The 21,610-nt window shown below is 48.5% G+C and overlaps 1 protein-coding gene and 1 long non-coding RNA gene across 4 annotated transcripts; one reads left to right on the top strand and one right to left on the bottom strand.

The window, feature by feature from the left end:
• Window positions 1-300: 300 nt before the first annotated feature.
• On the bottom strand, window positions 301-16,218 carry LOC137610589 (serine/threonine-protein phosphatase 2A regulatory subunit B'' subunit alpha-like). The gene is made up of 12 exons (XM_068338250.1): window positions 13,436-16,218; window positions 5,340-5,624; window positions 5,164-5,267; window positions 4,966-5,068; window positions 4,665-4,739; window positions 3,765-4,008; window positions 3,624-3,672; window positions 3,457-3,546; window positions 3,210-3,385; window positions 3,014-3,132; window positions 1,858-1,964; window positions 301-1,777 (listed from the first exon to the last, which is right to left on the bottom strand). The coding sequence occupies exons 1-12, from the start codon at window positions 15,929-15,931 to the stop codon at window positions 1,681-1,683; spliced, it is 3,945 nt and encodes a 1,314-aa protein (XP_068194351.1). The 5' UTR covers window positions 15,932-16,218; the 3' UTR covers window positions 301-1,680.
• A 398-nt stretch (window positions 16,219-16,616) lies between these two features.
• Window positions 16,617-19,671, top strand: LOC137610590 (uncharacterized). Of its 3 annotated transcripts, none has more exons than XR_011038523.1 (4): window positions 16,617-17,649; window positions 17,784-18,403; window positions 18,604-18,804; window positions 19,050-19,671. It is a non-coding gene; the product is annotated as an uncharacterized lncRNA (long non-coding RNA). The 3 variants fall into 3 exon arrangements; XR_011038522.1 differs by having other exon boundaries at window positions 17,784-18,419; XR_011038521.1 differs by having other exon boundaries at window positions 17,784-18,419; window positions 18,530-18,804.
• The last annotated feature ends 1,939 nt before the right edge of the window (window positions 19,672-21,610 follow it).

Below are 21,610 nucleotides of genomic sequence, written 5' to 3'. Positions count from 1 at the left end.
TTGGTCCGTGGAGAAGCACTAGGAATCATTACAGGTAGAGAACTGGTCAAACTGGTTTGGGAGGGCATCAGGGTTCTGCAGAGGTTTCTGGTTCGGGTTGAACTCTGGGACTTTCCTGAATACTTGCTGCCTTGAAGAACAATCAACAATGTGCCACACTCACTTCCTGTTTGGGGTTGCCACGACAACAGTGACATCAGCAACCAGTCAGCACAGAGGAGCTCATGTCAGGCATCAACCAGAACTCCCCTCCTGCTGAGGAGATAACATCACCACCAGTACCAAAGAGAGAGAAAGAACCAAAGGAATAAATCATCTTAAAATGACTTTATTTAAAACTGCAGACAAAAGCAACAAATAACAGCAACAAGGCAGAGGAACGAAGGAAAGAAGGACGGATGAACGTAAATGAAGGAGAAAAAGATTGAGGAAAGGACGGCTGAATTCGAGAAGGAGAGGAAAAGGAAAGGAGAAAAAGGAAATAAAACCACGCAATTAAAATAAAACATTGTGTTTCGTACACGTTGTCCTCCTCCAGTCTCCTCGGCACAGAGGAAGTGTGTCAAATTAAAAGTCTTCTGTCACACTAGACGTGTCATTTCAAAATAAAAGTCTTGCATGGCTTGTCTCCTGCAGCTGAACACGAGAGTCAGGGGTCACATGACCGCCTCAGCTCTTCTAACACTGTCAGATCAGTCCTCCTGAGCCCCCCCCCCCCCACACACAACAGACTCCCCAACCACCAAGTCCAACTAAGACACACCCACACCTCTGACATAAGTTACCCCCCCACCCCCCTCATACAGAACCACACAGTGGCACTGCACATAAAAACAACAAGCATCCAAAAATATCAGCTGTTATATTCATAAAGGCTAATTCTCATTAGTGTGTAGTTTAATACAGTCAGGCAAATGTACAGACGTGCCCACACGTCGCCATGGCAACGACCACGACGCGTTTGCACATTACACTCAATCAGTGACATATCAAAGTGAGGTCAGCGGTAGAACCCGTCCCAGTGAGAGCGGCACCAAGAACATTAAAGGGTTAAAGGGTCAGTTTGCCCAAAATGAGGGGCTAATTTAGCCTCCTGCGCTAAGTCGATAAAGGAAACGTAAAGGAAATGAGTTCAGATCCTGTTTTCTGAGCCAGTGTCTCTGTTAATAACACGACAGGAAGGTTTCCTGTTGTTACATCATAGCTCTATGTTGTCACCGTGCCAAAGCCGGACGATTGGCTGACCCGTTTGGACGAACTGACCCTTTCAGAGACGCCGTTACGACGCCGGCAGCTGCTGCAGGAGCAGAGCGGCGTGTGGATTGGCGACGTGGTCGACTCTACCGGAGAGTTGGACGTGTTTGCGTTCATGCATCTCGCTGTGGCCTGATAGAGCGAACACATTGAATCACCGGCCGTTTCCGGTTCTGGTGAGTGACGCAGGTCAGAAACCGGCTGCAGCACCTCAGACCGGCCTCAAGGGGGTGCTGTTTCACCTCTGAAGAGACTGGAGCTAGTTTGGGGTGATTGTCTCTTCTTCTTCTTCTCTTCTCCCGGAGCTGGAGGTACAAACTCTGTTATTGCACCAGACCCTCATCAGTGTTGCCTTCAGGTTTCACACACATGACGCTGGTTCTGAGGAGACTTTGTCTGTTTTTCCCCCCCCCCCGGATGGCGACGTCACGCCGTCAGGTCCGATATGACCAGTTTCTCCATTTTATTCCCAACTTCTGCTGGAACCGGCAGCTCGTCGGACTCGTAGTCATCATCGAACGACCTGAGGACACAGGACACGTCTGGTTAGCAGGAGAACAGACGGAGTCAACCACATGAGGTGTGTTAGAATGACTCGTCTACCCATCATGCAGCTGTTCATTCGCAGTTTCCTCCGCCACCAGGATCTCGTACTCCTCTGAGGCGTATTTATCCCAGTCAGACGGCTCAGGCCCGTCGCTGTCGACGTCCTGCAACAGAAACACATAAAGACGTGATGAACTGTGACCACGCCCCTCATCCTGGTTACCACAGCAACAGCAGGTGGCGCCATGAGTCAGTTTAAAGCGCTTGGTCACTGTTTAGCTCGGCTAATCACCTTACAATGTCCCTGCAGTATTAACTGAGAGGCTGCCTCCCTTCTATTGTAGCTCATAGCGCCACCTGCTGTCCTGGAGGGTGAAGTGAATCCTAAAGTTCACATCAAGAGTGATGTAACAGTCATTTCTGTCTGTAAAACACTCCCTTCAGACATGAAACTGTTGTATTTTCCAATGTTAGGAAGGAGATCATTTCAAAATAAATATTTTTACATCTAAATGAAGTGGTCCCTCATTTATCCCAGGAGTTACGTTCTAAAAATAACCGGCGATATGTCAATTATCACGCATGTTTTTAAAAAAATCCTCACTACACACTTCACACACTATTCTCACACAGGCAATAACATTTTCACACTTTTCTCTCTTGTTTTCTCTCTCAAAGTTCAAAGCTGAGTAGAAAAATCTGTCAGATTATCATCATTACATGTGAATAATGTTGGTATCCAGCATAATGTTCTTTCTCCTGCAGCCACAAAGCTAAACCAGACTTTAAGATAGTCTTACTGTGGACATTTAAAACCCTTTTATCATCCTTATTCCTGTAACTTGTTGCTGCTGTTGTGCTGTTTTATTCTTTCTTTATGAAACAAACTGAAGATTCATTTATTCCGTGATGGTGTCCAGAAGTCCAACTTTTTGTGCAATGGTTAGCATCTTTTGGATAGCTTTTTCGCGTGCCTTTGAGGATGCAAAGTTTTGTCGTCCGTTTGGGAGAAAACTTGCAAACATCACTTCTGGCGATCGATGATTTATGGAAATTTGAAAAGCTGAACGCATTCTGAGCTTTACTCAGCACAAACTAGATAGATTGACTCTGGTCTGCAGCCAATCAGGACGCAGAACACAACACGCGAGTGCTAAATTGGAAAAAAAAAGAAAATCCACAAAGCATCGAGGCTTTGTGGATAACTTCACACCTTCTGCACGGCGAACGGGTCTCGCTGCTCGTGGTCCAGATACTTCTCCAGATTGAAGAAGGTGTCAAAGAAAATATGAGCCATCCGGCATCGCTTCAGATCGCCGAGGGTTATTTTACCTGCAAACCAACGCAATCATTGATTAACTTCACTGAACCAAACATCAGCTTCCCCCATGAGGAGCGACGCCACCCACCCTGGCTCTCAGGTTTGACCAGGTCCAGCATCTGACACAGCAAATCCTGGAAGGGCAGGGGTTCGATGCCCATCCTCTCCATCCTCTCACATTGTTCCTCGTAGAAATACTCCAGCTCAAACATGGACAGAACGCCGTCGCCGTCCGTGTCCATGCAGCGGAACCAGTACTCTATACTGGAGAGGAAAGGCACGTGAATGAAGCTGAAAGACGAAACAGCTACTGACCCTGAGGGATTCTGGGCTACCTGGTGGGATTCTTCTTGTCTTCTTCAGATATGAGGAACCAGACGAATTCAGCGTAGCTCATCCTGCCTTCCCTCTGAACGGCGTTGCCCCTGGAGACAGTTATTCACCCTCAGCGCTTCCACAAGGGTAGAGCAATCAGCTGTTTGTCTCAAACGTCTCCACTTACCGAGTGACGGCCCCCGAAAACAGACACTGGATGATCCTGCTGGAGGACGCTGTGAGAGGAGGGGAAGAACAAACCCACCTGTAAACAGTGCTGCGAGCTTGTAACCACGGTGATTTCATAAGAGAACTCAGGTCCTCTTACCGTGGTCGTTGTATCGCGCCAGGTCTTTGGGGTCGATGTAGAGGTCGTGGTCGGTGTCCAGCTCCCAGAACTTGCAGTAGATGACGTAAAAGTGTTCGTAGGAGAAGTAGTCCGTGATCTGGTTGATGTCGTCCTCCTCCTCCAGCAGGGCCAACGTCTGGAGAAAGTTACTGCGCCGCAGCTCCATCATGGTGATACGACCCGTCCACGATCGGTTCACCACGTAAAATATCCGCTGGATCACCTGGAAGGACAGACAAGTCCAAACGCTTCCGATTAGAGGACGACTGATCCTAAGGTAGTCCGGGCATTTTCTCCATTTCTACACCTCCTCCACCGTCCTCCATATATTTCAGCATTTACATCCTCAGTTTTCTGTCCTAAAGCAACGTGATCCCTCCTCTGGAGGATCACTTTTTCTGGTTCTGAACGGGTTAAAAATACGAGGCTGAGTCAGAGGAATAATAGAGTATCATAGGAGATAAATGAGGAATAAATGTCACTCCAGCTCAGTTCCTCCATGATGTCACCTCAACCAGCAGCGCTCTGATTGGCTGATCCTTATGTGACTCCATGGAAACCTGCTTCTAGAATCTGGATCAGTTTGTTCTCATTATTAACCTACATAAACTAGATGGCGATACACTTTTTCTTCTTAAAGGTCTTGTCTGCTGTACTTTCACTGAATCCAGATCAGGATCAGGATCAGGATCAGGATCAGGATCAGGATCAGGATCAGGATCAGGATGCTCCACTAGATCATCACCTGGATCTTTAGAAATGAGTTGATCCAAAAAGACACTGTGTTTCCTTCAGACCGTCATCACTATACCTGATCAATAATAGATACAAGCTCCATTACGCTCTACAAACTACTAAAAGATGGTTTCTACTGGTTACCGTGGTGATGTAGCGGGAATGAAACTCGGGCGCATCCTTCAGGAAGGTCAGTCCAGGGTGTGTGTCCACAATGTCCTGAACACACACACACACACACACACACACACACACACACACACACACACACACACACACACACACACACACACACACACACACACACACACACACACACACACACACACACACACATAAATAATCATTATAATTACTTTTACATCAAAAACAAAATAATGAAGTACTGATATTTGTAGAAATACTTTGTTACTTTCCACCCCTGCAGACAAATGGTTCGACCCACCTGGAGGAGAGGAATGAAGTCCTCCTGCTCCAGGTAGCTGCAGCCGGGTTTAGCTAACAGGTAGACGAACCTGGACGAGTCGTCATGGCAACTGTGTAGCAATCTGAGGGGGAAGGAGGAGCATGTGACATCATCAGTAAAGATGATCGGCCATGCTAGCATAAGCGAGCCGTTGTCACAGCTGTACATGCGTCGTACTTCCTCCAGGTGGCGATGAAGGCGTGAACGGAGACGAAGCCCGTCCTCTCTCCTCCCGCTGAGTAAAACATGGGGCCCTTCCAGTAGAGCGGACACTCGCATGCCTGAGGAGAAACGCACAACTGTTAGCTTTAGCTCTGGCTTGACGTCAGAGCTAACCAAGCGTCCGATCCCACCTTGGCGATCTTCCCCATCTCGTAGATGTCGGCCTTCTCCTCATCGAACTCGGTGAACGCTGCCTCGATGGCGGCGATGGCTGCGTCATGATTGGCCACGGCGCCCAGGGCGGGGAGCCCGCAGGGGTAGTAGAACCTGGGAATGTTGATGGCGGGCGGAGGAGGCGTGACGACGAGGGGAGCCGGGGGAGGACTAGGGGAGCGCACTATTGGGGCAGGGGAGGCTGGGGCGGGGGCTGGAGAGGGTGGAGGTGTGCCTGGTTTCTTCTCTGGTTTGGACTGGACCTGAAAGAACGCGACCAGGGTCAAAGGTCATTCTCTAAAATCACCTACAGGGAAAAATCAGATGGTTGTGAGATCTGGAGTAAAAACATCTGGATGCTTCCAGTCTGACCAAAACCTCACCGACCAGAGGAGCTGGAGCTGCTCCTGATTGGTCGGTTGGAGGCAATCAATAACGATTGGCTGAACGCTCCTGGGAAGGAAGAGGTTTTTCTTTTTGCTAGCTCATGTTGCGAGCTGATGCGAGACGCCAACTCTAGCTTGAGATTAGCGGTTAGCACAGAGAACTGAAGCTAGGCTAACTATGCTAAATGGGACAGGTGAACGTTGTCCTCAGAGACTTGAGGGGTATCAAGGCGTAAACTTTCCAGCACATCGGAATAAATGATTGGGCGAAGATCGCACGACACAAGCAGATCTCAGACTCGAGGTAGAGACTGCCAATGAGTCTCTTCATTTCAGGTAAGATGGTTTTCAATGCTAAAAATAAGCCCCGCCCACACCCCATAATTGACAGAATAAACAAAAATTCAAACATGATCATACATAGAATTTAAAACCCCCAAAAATAAACCTTTAAAACACTAAAAACGTGAATTAAACCTGAATTAAGCCTGAATTCCTACACATTACCCAGATATGAGTGGTCACATGACCTCCCGCCAATGCCATCGGTGGAGCTAAAAACCGAAATATCGTGAACTCCTCTGGTGAGCTTGTTGAACTTATTTAGATGTGGACCAGATACAGAAAGGAGGAAGGAGAGGAGGGAAGGAGGACAAGGGAACGGAGAAGGACGCTCGTTGGTTTGGACTCCTGGACGGTGGTGGTACTGAACAGGACAGCTGGAGGTCCTTGCCCCTCCCTCTCTGCTCCGGTTCATTCTACCACTCTATTCCTGCCCCGGCTCTATTAATACCTAGTGGGGCTCCACGCCCCCCACCCCCCCGTATCGAGACATGTCACCGCCGCGGCGCTGGCCCGCTGTCCTTGTCCACCATCACACTCCAGTCCAGAGGACCCCCCGGTTCGCCCCGACCCGACTGACCTGCTGCTGCTGCTGGAAGGACTTGAGTCTCTTCTTGAAACGGGACGGCAGGACAAAGTCACACCCCCGGGCCAGGAAGGCCAGCTCCCCCCTCAGGTCGGGGTCCCTTCGCAACGACGTCTCCTTGATCATCATGGTGGGGGCCGAGCCGGCAAACCCCCCACCAGAAGAGGCCCCCGGTCCGGCTACTGACACAGCGATGGCCCAGAAACTAGCCAAGAACTCGGCGATCCAGCAGCCAATCAGACGACCCCAATGTGACAGCTCCGAGAACGCCACGCGTACCACCGATAACCCAGGGGCCGATCGGAGCCCGGCCCCCTTTGAACTGCCGTCCAGGACCACCGACGGAACCAGACGCTCCCTGCCCCCCAGCGTGAGCCTCTTCTGTGGGCTACAGGAGCTCCGGCGTCCCCCCCGGTGGACGGTGGTCTCTGGTGCCAGCTGCTGCGAGCTGGGCTCTGACAGACTGAAACATGAGCCACGGGTCTGACAACACACACACACACACACACACACACACACACACACACACACACACACACACACACACCCAAAGTGGCTGACCCGTGGAGTTGGGGGGGGGGGTCTTTGACCGAAGTCAACTGCAGCTCCTGCAAACAGATGTTCACCAACCCAGCGACCAATCAGCAGTCGGCGCCTGATGCCCAGCTGACACCTCAGAGGCTCCGCCCCTCTGTGGTTCCACATCTATAATCTCAACTTCCTGAAGACGAAGCCCCGCCTACCCGAGATGTCATGTGACCTGACTGATATCAAAACCGGCAGACGACGACGACGACGACGAGAGGATGACATCATCACAGGTGATGAATGATGTCACTGAGTGAGTGAAATGTAGATGTGTCTGAGCCAATCAGAGAAGAGCTGGTGAAGATGAACTAAAGTTTAGGATTGAACCACCCCACCCCCCCAGATATGAGGACGTCTGTCCTGTGGCGCCCTCTAGCGTCAGGGTGAAAACATTTATGAAAGGGAAGCTCCTCCCATCTGGACCGCACCATTCATTTGAAGATAATTTTACTTTTCACCTCCTCTATTGATTGATTGATCGATCGATCGTCATGTGGGACGTGACGACTGGGGTGTACACTGCGGTATGTGGGACAGTTGTGTCAGGTGACAGCTGGTGGGACAGAGTGTCCCCCCCCCTCCCCTCCCCAGGAGTGATCCATCAGGTCGGCACCTCATGGGTCGGTTCATTTCAACAACTTATTCAGGTTGAAATGTCACAGCAACCTGATTCACATCAGAGGAGACCCACCCAGATCCACAAACAATCACCAATAATCACAATTATCGATATATTTCCACGAAGATCTCGAAATGATTTAAAGAGAAATTCATTACGATCAGAAGATTATCACTTATTTGAAACCGTGAGTACTCAAACAGGCCTGAATCACATGACTTCCACTTGAATCACATGACCTCTGCCTGAATCACAGCAGCTAACCCTTTAATTAATTAATTAGCAATAATAATGTAATAATTTTTTTTGGGGGGGGGGGGTAGTTCAAATTCAGCTGAGGACCCCATAAAGATTTGAGTCATATGAACAGAGAAAACACATCCAGATCAATGATGTGATTGATTACCTGATCAGAGATCTCCTCAATGATATTTTTAAACATGTTTACAACCTGTGTGTGTGTGTGTGTGTGTGTGTGTGTGTGTGTGTGTGTGTGTGTGTGTGTGTGTGTGTGTCTGTGTGTGTGTGTGTGTCTGTGTGTGTATAAAAGGTCTACCCAGTGCTTGAGACAGAAAAAAAACATGAAATCAGTTTCTATATTTAAACTGATCATTTTACACACTGCGGACTGAGCAGTGTGTGTGTGTGTGTGTGTGTGTGTGTGTGTGTGTGTGTGTGTGTGTGTGTGTGTGTGTGTGTGTGTGTGTGTGTCAGCCAATCATCAGCTCATATTCAATCAATGACATGAACTCCAAGGACTTGGATCAGGTTTTAGTATTATTAGAACATGAAACTGTTGTTTCAGCAGAAATGCTTTCATACTTTAATACTACTACTACTACTACCAATAGTAGTAGTATTAATAATAATAATAAGAATAATATAATAATAGTACTACTAGTAATAATAATATTGATATAATAATAATAACAACAATAATAATAATGTTAATAATAATAATAATACCAATAATAATAATAATAATAATAATAATAATAATAATAATAATAATAATAATATTAAGGGATTATTATTATTATGTGGGACCACATCACCAACACCCTCCGTGGGTCACTATTTCCCTTTGTGTCGTCTGACAGGTAGTCGTAACTAACGTAGGTGTGACCAGATGTTCACTGTGTACACCACTGCCCACCATGACACTGGTGACACGACTTCAGACAGCCAATGATGGAGCAGAGCAGCTGAACTGCAATGATATGAGGAGACCTTTAGCTTTGAGATGGAGGAATGTGAGAATGCTCAGCGGCACCAACACCTGAACATCCGGATTGGATAACAGCACCGCCTGGGGGGTTCAAAGAGTAAATGAGGCACATAGGGGTTACCCTCTGTTACGTCACTGTGCCTCTTTATTTTATTACGACTGTCACAGCTGTTTTTAAGCTGCTTATATTCGTCTGCTTTCTATTAGTCTGAATTTATTTCTTTAAGATCACCTGACTCCAAAAAATTCCTTTGGGATCCATGAAAGTTTTCATCTATCTGTCCATGAAGCCTTCATCAAACACACCAGCCTCCAGAAACACGTATATAGTTCTCCGGGGGGTCAGAGGTCAGACGTTTCCACTGAAACTGGTCTCATTAAAGTGCTGCAGAGATGGAGCAGTAGCTGAGGACGCCAGCAGATGGCGCTGGTGGGGGGATCTGCATCACTAGAGGGCAGCAGATGCCTACATGTGGGACCACATCTGACCAGCACTACCCCCATCCATCCACCCCCCCCCCCCCATCATCCTGAGAGCAGGTTTCAACACTGTGACGTGTATCCAAGCCCTCATCACAGTTTTGGAGAAACCCCCACCTCCAGGCTGGGGCAGGGGGTGACTTCATAGAGGAGGGGGAGTGAACAAAGAGGGGAGAGTCGAGCCACTCCTTTATATTTCAACTCCTCTCAGTCTGTGTGATTTGTCATTGCTGTGAGGGAATTCCCTCAGCCAATGAGATCACTGATAAACATTTTGTCATGGTTTCCACGGCAACACAGAGGGAGACCCAGAGAGTGATGCAACAACTGTATTTTAAGGTGACTCTGTGAGTTGTGGTGAATCATGATGTCATAGAGTGTTTTGCAGAGGTGGTGGGGGTGAATTATTCCACAGTACTGGTCTGTACTGTACTGGTCTGGTCTGTACTGGTCTGGTCTGTACTGGTCTGGTCTGTACTGGTCTGGTCTGTACTGGTCTGGTCTGTACTGGTCTGGTCTGTACTGGTCTGGTCTGTAATGGTGTTCTCTGATCTGTATTGTTCTATACTGGTCTGCTCTAATCTTCATTGGTCTGTATTGGTGTTTTCTGCTCTGTCCTGGTCTGTATCGGTCTGCTCTGATCTTTACTGGTCTGCCCTGATCTGTATTGGTCTTGTCCTGATCTTTACTGGTCTATACTGGTGTTTTCTGGTCTGGTCTGCTTTGTACTGGTCTATACTGGTGTTTTCTGCTCTGCACTGGTGTGTACAGGAAAGCCTGACACACAGGCCCAGTATGGGAGTCATTGTATGTGTTTGGCTGAGGTTCCTACCGTGACCTTATTTCCTGTGGAAGCCACAGAGGAATGATGTCATTCTCCACTTGCATACACACACACACGCACACACACACGCACACACACACACACACACACACACACACACGCTCTAACTCCACCCCCTATCCCATCACCACCAGTCTCTTCCTCATCTTAGGTTTTTTTTTTTCTTCTGTTTTTCCTCTTTGTGTCTCATTCATCCCTCCAGATTCGGAGCAGGAAGTCAGAAGTCAAGAAGATCAAGGACTTAGAAGCTCCTCCTCCACCTCCTGTTGAAGGCAGGACCGTTGCCCAAGTTTTGCCCTCTGTTCCATGCAAATGCAAAAATATCATTGTTGTTGTTCCTCCTATGATCAGTGAACAAGCAATGACTTGTAGCATTTAGCAGGAAGAAGGAAGTAGGACCTACTAATGGAAGATAGTAACAGTACCTAGTAGGAGATAGCAGCCATTAGCGGCTAGTAGCTGCTAACTCAGATTATACATTGTGGAGATTCAGGTGATGAGGCACAAAAGCAGCTGTTACTTAGCTTCTGCATGCACTGGCAGGTTTTCCTGTGGGGGGGTTATGGAGGTTTGGGGGGGGGAGGTGTCTTAATGCTCCCATAGACGGAAAACTTTACAGGAACCCCCCAGCAGTATGACAGACAGCAGACACAACACGCTTAATCCTCTGGGTAAAACATCTTTCCCTGGGAGAAACCCTGTCAGCTGTGAGCTAGCGTTTAGCTTAGCTTAGCGACGCCTCCAGAGCAGTTGGTGAAAACACTCTGGGTTAATGAAGCCGTCATGACCGCGGCTCTGGACGCAGCCAGGAGCGTCTGTAACTCATGTCAGCATCAGCTGACACACAAACACAGCTCAGATTTAGACGCGCTCAAATATCTGGTCTAATATTTCCCCAAAACACAGAAAGGGGGCGGGGGGGTTGGGGCACGGCCCGCCGAGGAAACACTGGGAGTTCCCACGGACCCTGAACGCAGCCACATTCACCTAGTACTGGAAGCTAGTAGCAGTTGGAAGCTAACTTGGAGAAACAGTAAATGCCTGAGGTCCAGGAGCTTCTCACCGTCCAATCAGAGGCCAGAATCAACAATCACGTAACAGGAATTCTCCTGACTGTTGTTGCCGCTAGCCATGGTTCTGTTCCAGTAAACAGGAAGCTAAAGGGTCACGCGGCTACAAGGTGTGTGTGAGTGATCGTTAGTAAGTGTGTGAAGGTGTGTGAGGGGCTAACCTTGTTACAGATTGATTGACAGCTTAATGCGCCATTAAGGCAGAAGGCGGAGCTGCCGCTGATGGATATTAGCATAATTCCCAGAGTGTTGGGTGTCAGGGAGCTATTCCGAAACGCAGCTGTGAACCACACACACACACACACACACACACACACACACACACACACACACGTGTGTGTGCACACACACATGCGCGTGCACACACAGTGGCGACAGAGCGTCTGTTAGCAGGATGCCGTTGTAATGGCGGTGGACAGATTTAGGCTTCCTCACACCTCGCCCTGTGGGGGGTAATGACACCGTTAACACTCGCCGTGCCAATAACCCCCCCCCCCCCCTTACACCACACCCCACCAATCAGCACCATTCACTGGGTCCCTCCACACGGCAACAACAGTCACTCCCCACTCCCAAAATAACACAGCGGCCAATCACAGCGCGGGAAGAGTGGCGGCGGTCAACACGGTATGACTGCAGGTGAAAGGACAGAAAGAGGAAGAGGAGGAATGAAAGAAGAGACGTGGAGGAAGAAGAGGAGGGAAGGATGGAGGGACGAAGAGCTCGGATGTACCTGGAGCTGCCATGGTGACCGTATAAATAGGTGTTCTACATGTCCTCCAGGTGTCAGGTCACACAGTAAACAAACAACCAGCGAGGGGTAATGGGAAAGGACACGCCCCCCAACACGTCCCACCCCACTTCCTCTGGGGCGTCCATGGTGAATTTTAATCTGACCGGCCTCAAAGTTACCATTAAAATCAAATCAAATCTAAACACTGAAACTAGGTCATGTTGTTCCCTCACTAAAGAACAACAAACATCCCTGAAATAATGAACACAAAACCAACACATCCCACATAAATTAGAACAGGAAGTCCTTCTCGGTTCCTGCTGATCTGACACCTGGAAGTCCTGACTGACAAGTTCTTTACAATGCTAACTGTTGCATATCTGCAGCCGGTACTGAGCTAATTTTAGCATATCTGCAGCCATTAAGGCTGCTATTAGTATGTCTACAGCCAACACTGCAGGTAACACTACATCCAGCATTCTAGTTAATGTTAGCGTGTCTTTACTCAGTGCTGCAGGTAATGCTAGTGCACCTAAAGCCAGCACTACAACTTGTATTAGCATGTCTGCAACTAATGCTATAGCTAACACTACAGCCATACTGCAGCTAATTTTGGCACATCTGCAGTCAATGCTGCAGCTAATGTTAGTATGTCTGCAGCCAATACTATAGCTAACACTACAGCCAGCGCCACCGCTAATTTAGCATATCTACAGCGAATGCTGCAGCTGATGTTACATGTCTGTAGCAAACACTGTAGGTTACACTATAGTCAGTGCTGCAGTTAACGTTAGCGTGTCTACAGCCAATGCACCAGCTAATGTTAGCACGTCTGCAGCTAGCATTGCAGCTAACGTGAGATTTTTTGTGTTTTTAACCTGGAGAGGAAGCCCACTGAACATGCATTTAGTCCTGCTGGTCACGTGACACACGCTAAAGCTGCAGACCCCAAAAGATGCAAACTAATGCTTATTATTGGGTTCAGCATCAGTTTCTCACACTGTTGGTCTAATTTTTTTTTTCACCATGGCAACAGCAACATTCAGAATAGACTCTGCTGTATTATGATCCTGCATAATCATGAAATATAAGGAAACGTTCTCTGACTAGAAACAGTTTTAACCTCCAAATATTCAAGCCTGAAGAACATTGAACCTCTGGCTGCAGAGTTTTTGTGTTAATTTGACGTCTGACTTACTCTGATCACTTCCGGAATCTGCTGGATGAGGATGGTTGATCCGGTGTCTCTTCCAGCTGCAGTTTCCACAGCTGGGATGACAACCGGAGCAGCAGGAGAAGGTTCGGTTGAGTGCGACGAAAAACTGAAGCTGAGAGGCGTCACACATGTGGGGACTGACTCTGGATCAGCCTCACTTGTAAAAAGTTCTGTATCTGTCGTCTCCGCTGGGGGTTCAGGTGTCAGCGGAGGTTTGGGTGCAGGTTGTACCAGTTCCGACGGGGCAATGCACACATTTTCCGATCCTGCAGGTGATTCTGCAGGTGTGTTTGCTAAGGATTGTTTTGGCGGTATAGCTGGGGCTTCATCTATGGGTGGAGTGGGGGGAGCAGCTGGTGCATTCAGGCCCTCCAGAGGGGTGTCCGTCCTCCCAGTGGAGGCCAGATTGTCCTGCAGGAGCCTCATCACTTCTCGCTCCTTCCCGCTGTTCTTTTCAGCGCTCCCCGTGCTCCCGGCCCCAGAGTCCACCAGTTCCTGGGCAAAACTCTCAATGCTCTCCAGGATCCTCAATAGAAGCGCCCCATCTTCCTCCTCCCTCACCAAAGCTTGTCCCTGAGGAGCACTCTGGGAAATCCTGGAACCATTCATGGCCAGCTGGCTGTCAGGTCGGTGACATTGGAATTGGGCCACTTTGGGATCATTGGAAGGGATCCTCTGGACTCCTTCTCTCTTCCTGGTTTTGGCCGGAAGTGGAGGTTCATTGTTTCTGGGGTGGCTCATACTCTGAGACAGATTCTCTAGGTCCATCAGCAGCTTGTCGATGTCATCATTCCTATGAGAGACAGCTTTAGGTGCTGAAGATGAGGAAAGCCGAGTGGCGTTAGTGTTTTGGACTACCGGAGGACAGGACATGTGTTGACCCAGTGTTGTCCCATTTCTGTTCTGGGTTGTTTTCACCTCTCTGCTTGGGGTATGTTGCGAGATTTGTTCCGAGGTTTTGTCCAAATCTGCTTCTTCCTCCTCGATGTACAACGCCTCCATGGGGGAAGCTGGAGGGGTGTGTGCGTAGGGTGGGGTCGGGGACGTACGAAAAGGCACAGGGGAGTGTGTTGGGGAGGATCTGGATGCGACGGAGGGTAGAGAAAGGGTGTGTTGTGAGACAGGTTGTGGATGTTGCTGCCCAGTGATTGGTGGAATGGCTCTGGATGAGGAACTTAGTTTGGAGTCGGATTTGGGAGAAGATGAAGACAGAACAGAGAAAGGAGAAGCAGACAGAGGTGCAGTCTTTGGGATTGGGGGTGACTGAACAACGTCCTCATATCGAGGAGGCTGTTCGTTGCCAAATATTGGTGAAAATGGCCCTGGCTGGATGGAGTGGAGAGTGTTGACCAGTTCGGCGAGATCGTTGTGCCCGCTACCTCCCAAACTTCCGATTCCCTCCAGCTCCAGAGGAAGTCTCTTCAGGTAAGAGCTGAGACGGCTCATCACAGCTCGATACATGCTGTCGGGACTGGCCCCTCCGTCCTCTGGACCTCCGCCGGCTTTGCGTTTGATGCATTGCTTGATGATGTCAGTGCATTTCTTCAGGTCTTCAGAACATTTAAGGAGGATGTCAAGGCATGCACGGATGTCCTCCCCGCCTGCTCCACCAGGCCCCGCCTCGGCTCGCGTCTTCTCCAGCAAACGGGAAATCAGGTTCTCCTCTCCCAAGGTGTTGAGGTACAAGGAAGCCACCGAGTTAAGACTTTGGTCCAAAGACCCAACACTGGACGATCCCCCGGCTGCTTTGGTGATGGCCGATAAGGGGCTTCCTTTCAGCTTCACCTCCTCCAGGCCTTTCCCTGGTACAAACGGTGGCAGGTTCTCGTCATTTCCCGCAGCTGTTCCATTCGTCAGGCCATTAGTCATTCCGTTAGAGGTGTTATGGGAGCTGACGTGGCCGTAGATCATCTCCAGGTCAGTGGAACGACGGCTAAAGGAGTCAGGACGGACTTTACGACCTTTACGGAAGGTGACATGGCTGGATGATGAGAGGCGGAGCTTGTCAAAAGAGAATTCCTTGAGCTTACCACTGGCCAGGTTGATGGCTTCCTCAGTAATATCCTTCAGACTACCTGAGGAGCTCAGGTTTCCTGTTGACCCCCCAACGCTGGGGTTTTTTTTACCGCGCCACATGGGGCCGTCCTCCGCAAAAGACAAGTTGCCACTGCTGTTTGCTCTCTCTAGACCACCATTGTAACTGGTATCCATGGTAACACTCATTTTACCAAGGTTAGGAAGTTGCTGGGTGATCATGTTATGGGAGTCTATGATGTTTGGGTCAATGTAAGTTGGGTCAGGTGCAACAAGAAGCTCAGAGCATGTGCCGCAGTGTGCAACGGTACAGTCCAGTCCCTGGGACATCGCCCCACATGGTCCGGAGCAGTAGTGCACCGCATGGGAGTGAGTGCGCCGGTCCACGACGACACTGTTGTAGTAGCTGACGCTGCTCACCACCACACGATAGGCTGCCGCCATGGCGACCAATGTGCTTCAAAACTATACAAAACAATCCAACCTTTAAGGGTTTTTGTTGAAATTCCCTCAACTAAGGGGACATAAACCGTCTAGAAATCACGCTTTTTATTTCCATAGTGACCATTTAAAAAAAAAAAAAATCAGCGTGTGAAGAAAAACAAGTCAGTATCCGTTGATGTTTGCACTCCAAAGAGCTTTAAAGGGTTCGTCTCTGGTGTAGAGGAAGCATTCCTCTGCGGGCCTCCTAATAACAGCTGTAACGTTCCTCCTCTCTCCACAGGCTGCGTCTCCGTTTCCTCTCCTGCAGCAGCTCATTACCCACTAATGACAGCTGTGGAGGAAGGCGACAGCAGAGGACCCAGCTGGGGAGATCACCCCCCTCCTCCAAATGAGCAGCCCTGAGGCCCGAGTCTGAGGCCGGCAAGGCTCGAACATTGCCCCAGCCAAGGCTCGTCCTTCTGGGAAGCGAGATGTTGGAGGGAACCTCCCCCCCCCCAATAACTCGCCCACCCGCTGTGGCTTCCTGAAGGAGAACCGCTTGCTGCCTTCAACACAGCTGCTGAATCGATGGACGACCAACTCTTAGAAACTCCCTCACCCGGTCCGCCCCCCGCTGTCAGCCATATGTCGGAAGATGAGTGTGTTTTCTGACGGGACGACACCACCTGTGAGTCAGCAGAGAGGGGGGAGACGGAAGAGAGAGAGGAAGAGGGGAAAGGAAAACAAAAAGGGGGAGAAAGTAAACCATTAAATGATTGTTGATGGAAAGTGTCGCGTTTAAAAACCTCCGGCTACCACACAGATAACGGCTCACATGACAACCTCTATCCCACACCAATGGGCGGGAGGAGGAGGGAGATTAAAGAGATGTGACTCACCCACTCGTCACCACGCGGCTACAAAGGGTTCCGTTTGACCGCGCTGACGAATCACCAGTCATTCAGAGACAGGTGCGTCAGACAGGAAACACCTGTCGCTTTCACTCACTGACAAACTCAACTGTCATCTTCCACAGGAAGCAAAGACACGTTGATTCCTTTCTATCTAACCCAATACGAAACAAAAACCACTGCACCTGGAAAAACAGCTATTCAGGAGTCGATGTAAAGATGGGCGTCGTCTCTTCTTCTGATGTTTGTTTGAATGTCTGATTGTTGCTTTCTCCAAACATGTATTTCTGCACTTGTACAGGGACTACAGATGAAATTTAGCTTTAAAATAATCTCTGGTCTTTATTATTATAATTACTATTACTATGTGAATAGGCTTCCCACAGTAAACACACACAGTTATAAAGTCTGAAACCGGCCAAAATGACCTGCACGATCAGTCTACAGATTAAAAAGTCCATTGATCCCAGTCAAGTCCAGGATTTTTTGTAGTTTTTATGAATAATTCCTCATCAGTGCATGTTCTGTGGCATTCCGTGCGCTTGTTGGCGACAACAAACCCATGGAACCTCCTAATCAAAAAGCTTTAATGAGGTCCAGCTCTTCCTAAGAACCACCATCTGTCAGGTTGCAGTGGAATCTGATCATTTTCCTCCACATTTATTTCTGTCCGTGATGAACAGAGGACACAGATCGGCCATTTCCCTGAGTTATTTGCGACACTAAAACCCCTCCCCCCATCGTTTTCTTCCTCCATCAACAAAGTCTTTCCTTCACCCCGACCTTCAGGAGGAAGCACTGAATCACGCCGGCCCGCCTCCAGCCTCTGTAAGCATGTTTGAGGACAAAAACACACATGTCCAGGAAAATACGTACATGCTCTTTCCTTCTTTTATTTTTAAGCTCTGTCTAAAGATCTGACAGTGGTTCTGACCCACTTTTGTCTCCTGCATGAATAACAGATTCTGATGCTTGAGGCCTGTTTGACTTCTGCGATGTCGGACGGGTCTGGCCCTGTCAGGTCCGAGTCCGGCCTCTGTCACATTCTATGTCAGCGAAGAAGATGGAGGAAGAACATCCAGGATGAGAGGTGAACAGTCTCTTCTTCTCCTGTGGAGGTGGGATCGGTCCAAACTCCTTCTTTACAGCCTCATAAAACAAAACTACAAGGAGATAAATTTAAACACAGCTGGAGCGTCTTGTGGACTGCAGCCGTCAGTCTTCGTTGAGGAGGGTTCTGGAGGTCTGGATTGTAAAACCGCCTCACTTCATCCAACGCGGAGATTAGCGGCAAACTGCAATCCAAACCAGACGTCTGAACCCGGGCCAGGACTCCGGCTGGCGACGGTTCAGAGACAATAGCTGACGCTAATGATTTAAGAACACTTTGGGTTTGTCCCGATTCTCCACAAAAAACATTTTCTACCATCGACGGATGACGAATGTCTGAAGACACGGATGCACGGATGGATGGCGGACTCGCTGAGAACCTCTTTGGTTCTTCTTCAGGTTCTTCATATCTGCTGTGGCCATGGTCATATTAGCCTGTGCTATGCTAGTAACGGCTAACGTGGAGATGAAGGTGACTGTGAGGTCAGGTATTTACATGTTTATCACATACACAACTAAAGATAAACAACATAAAGAAACAAGTTTTTGCACCTTGTTATATACATACATGTTATATACACTTTGTTCTTAAAAACAGATGAAAATCTTCTACGGCAGAATTACTGCTGTGGGAAAAAGCATTCCTCCCTTCTGACATCATCATCATATCAGTCCCAGACTCGGACGGCGGCCCAGTGGTCCAAAAACTCTGAGCCCCTCCCCCGAACGCCGTCAGCATTCCTTTGATCCGACGCTCCCATCAGACGCAGACGCTCCACAAGCAGCCGGATTACCATTGGTTCATCTCTACATCATCTCATGTCTACTGACGCAAACAGGAAGTTCATGGGTGCTCAGACAGGAAGTGAACAGGTTGGTACCGATGTCCCATGAGTCTACAGGGAAGCATTGATGCTCCTCCAGCTGTTTCATTCGTGTTTTATTCGAGATCCTCTTAAGTGCATGTTTAGACAGGACAGCTGTGTGTGTGTGTGTGTGTGTGTGTGTGTGTGTGTGTGTGTGTGTGTGTGTGTGTGTGTGTGTCTGCTGTTCCTGTCCATCACACGGTCACATGAGGAGCAGATCAGGGTTTCTGACCACAAACCTCTGTCACCCAGCGTCATCCGGTTCTGACTCCTCATCCCGATGTGGACGTCTAAATCAGGATGAAGCTCCGCCTTCAAACATCTCAGCCAATCAGATGAGCCGGAGCAGCTGAGCAACATCATTCGTTAAGGCTCCACAACAGAAACAGCTTACAAACACATCTCCACCATCTCTTGTAGATGTGAAGCTGAAGTTCAAACCTTCCCAAGACCCTCAAGAACCCAACTATGAGAAATAAATGAAGGTCGACTGATTCTTCTTCGCTTAAAACTAGAATTTGGTTTCTATAAATTGACAAAAGACCTGAATAACTTTAGGAACATCTGGTGTTACAAAAATGTCCTATGCACTTTAGTTGATGACCACCTCACTTTTGCAAACTTCCTGTTATAATGCACTAATTCTTATATTGTATTTCCCTTTGTTTCTTGGTGGTTAATGTTTTTGAGTGTTTCATATTTTTGAAATTTCATCTGATGAAAATTTGTAAAATGTTCTAAATGTTCTAAATGTTCTACATGTTAAATGTGATTGAAGTTTGTTTGGAAAAGATGTTTTGAGGCACTTAAATGCTTTCATCTAATGTAAAACTGCAAAATGTTTGAATGAGATTAAAGTGTTTTTGCAAAAATCAAAAAAAAAAATCTTCTTCTTCTTCTTCTTCTTCTTCTTCTTCTTCTTCTTCGTTGGTGCCTGAATGCGGCTGACTGAACAGATCTAAGATCAGTTCCCGGGTTATTTTCCTCCCCAGTGTTTAGAGTCTATTCCTGGAGTCGTGTTTGTGACCTCAGTCAAAAATCCGCCTGTTTGTGAGTCACAGCCTGATCCGATCCGTGTTTACACCTCCTGGGCGGTCACGTGACCGTCACCGGCGGCAACCCCCTTCCCACCCACCCCTTCTGTTTTCACCATGAACACATCATATATCATACAGACTTATTATTAGACTCCAATAATGTAAAACCAGGGCTGAACAAAGAGCTGGGTTGGAAGGAGGTGGGGTAGGTTGGGGGGTGGGGGGGGGGCGGGGTTAGGATGGAGGGGGGGGGGGTACCTGTCTCAGCTGTCATCACACACACAACCCCACACACACTCTGTTTGTTGACAGGCGGCCAGCAGTACCGGCAAAGCTTCAAAGGAGAACTGAGGTGATGATGTCATGTTGGACTGGAAGGAACACACACACACACGCACACACACACACACACACACGCACACACACACACACACACACACACACACACACACACACACACACACACACACACACACACACACTTCTTCCTTTTGTTTCCACCACCAGAGGCTGAGGAAAACAAGACCTCTGCTTTCAGATCAGCATGTACAGAGAACACATGAGTCACACACACACACACACACACACACACACACACACACACACACACACACACACACACACCTGGGTCAGAACAATGAACAACTGGGGGAAGAGGGGTAGAGGAGTGGTTGTGGGGGGCGGGTCTAATGGAACATCACACTGATGCTCAGGAATCTCTTCTGCACCACACACCCACACACACACACACACACACACACACACACACACACACACACACACACACACACACACACACACACACACACACACACACACACACACACACACACACACACACTTAGTGTGATATAGATCTACTCAAAGTGCTGAAGTCTCAAAACAACGGTCGGGCTGGTAAACCGGTGGAGTCTTCATCACTAAGTCGTCATCGTCAGCCCTTCCAGGTATGACACCACCTCGTAAACCTCGGAGACGCCTCATTGGCTCACGCCGGCTGCCAGTAAATATAAATCCGTTTCCACAGACCAGCAGACATGAATCCACATTTTCCAGACAGTTTCATAGAACCGACAGGAGCGCCGCCACCGTCATCATGTCGGGTTACTGATGAGTCTCACATGTGTTTACTGTTAGCACGCCCGCGCGACACCGCTCATAACACACACACACACACACACACACACACACACACAGACACACACAGACACCTGGGGTTTAAGTCCATCAATCTACAGACCTGTCTCACTACCGAGTCCAGAGTCTCCTCATTAAAACAATGTCTTCTCAAAGACTTTGCGTCAAGATAAGTCCAGAGATCGGAGCTTCGTTTGGGACGTTCTCAAAGGAATCAGTCATCCATCTAAAGATTTAAAAGATCCAATAAGTCTCTCCTCAAGGAAACACCTCCCTGTGAGGAGATTAATGTTCTTGGGTTGATGAGAGGACAACCATCAAGACAGGAGAGACCCTCTGACATCTAGAGAACAAATAAACTCCATCAAAACCTGCTAAAGCTGCTCCCTGAAGTGTTTTAAACCAACACTAGAGCTCATCTGGGCCGTCACTGAATGAGATTCCATGCTGAGACAATGCAGCTCCACATAAACCAGTAAATGACTGGTTAATCCCGATGTTACTGGGATGAAACCCGCTGTAATTATGGAGCCTGTGTTTAGAGACCAATGCTCTTTAATCAAGATGCGTTGAGAAGAAACCGACTGGGAGAACTGGAGAAGACATTCTATTGTAATTAGAGGTGCTGGAGCCTCGTAG

This window comes from Antennarius striatus, chromosome 17 (genome assembly GCF_040054535.1).
Source record: "Antennarius striatus isolate MH-2024 chromosome 17, ASM4005453v1, whole genome shotgun sequence".
NCBI lineage: Eukaryota > Metazoa > Chordata > Actinopteri > Lophiiformes > Antennariidae > Antennarius > Antennarius striatus.
This window is presented reverse-complemented; position numbering and strand designations above follow the sequence as displayed.

What these genes read in the sequence shown, in the direction of transcription:
- LOC137610589 (XM_068338250.1), bottom strand. Translation starts at nt 15,931, where the DNA reads ATGGCGGCAGCCTATCGTGTGGTGGTGAGCAGCGTCAGCTACTACAAC. An exon ending in TTCATCGCCACCTGGAGGAA is followed by an intron (nt 5,069 to 5,163) that starts GTACGACGCATG and finishes CTTCCCCCTCAG; the next exon opens with ATTGCTACACAGTTGCCATG. An exon ending in AATGAACAGCTGCATGATGG is followed by an intron (nt 1,778 to 1,857) that starts GTAGACGAGTCA and finishes CTGTGTCCTCAG; the next exon opens with GTCGTTCGATGATGACTACG.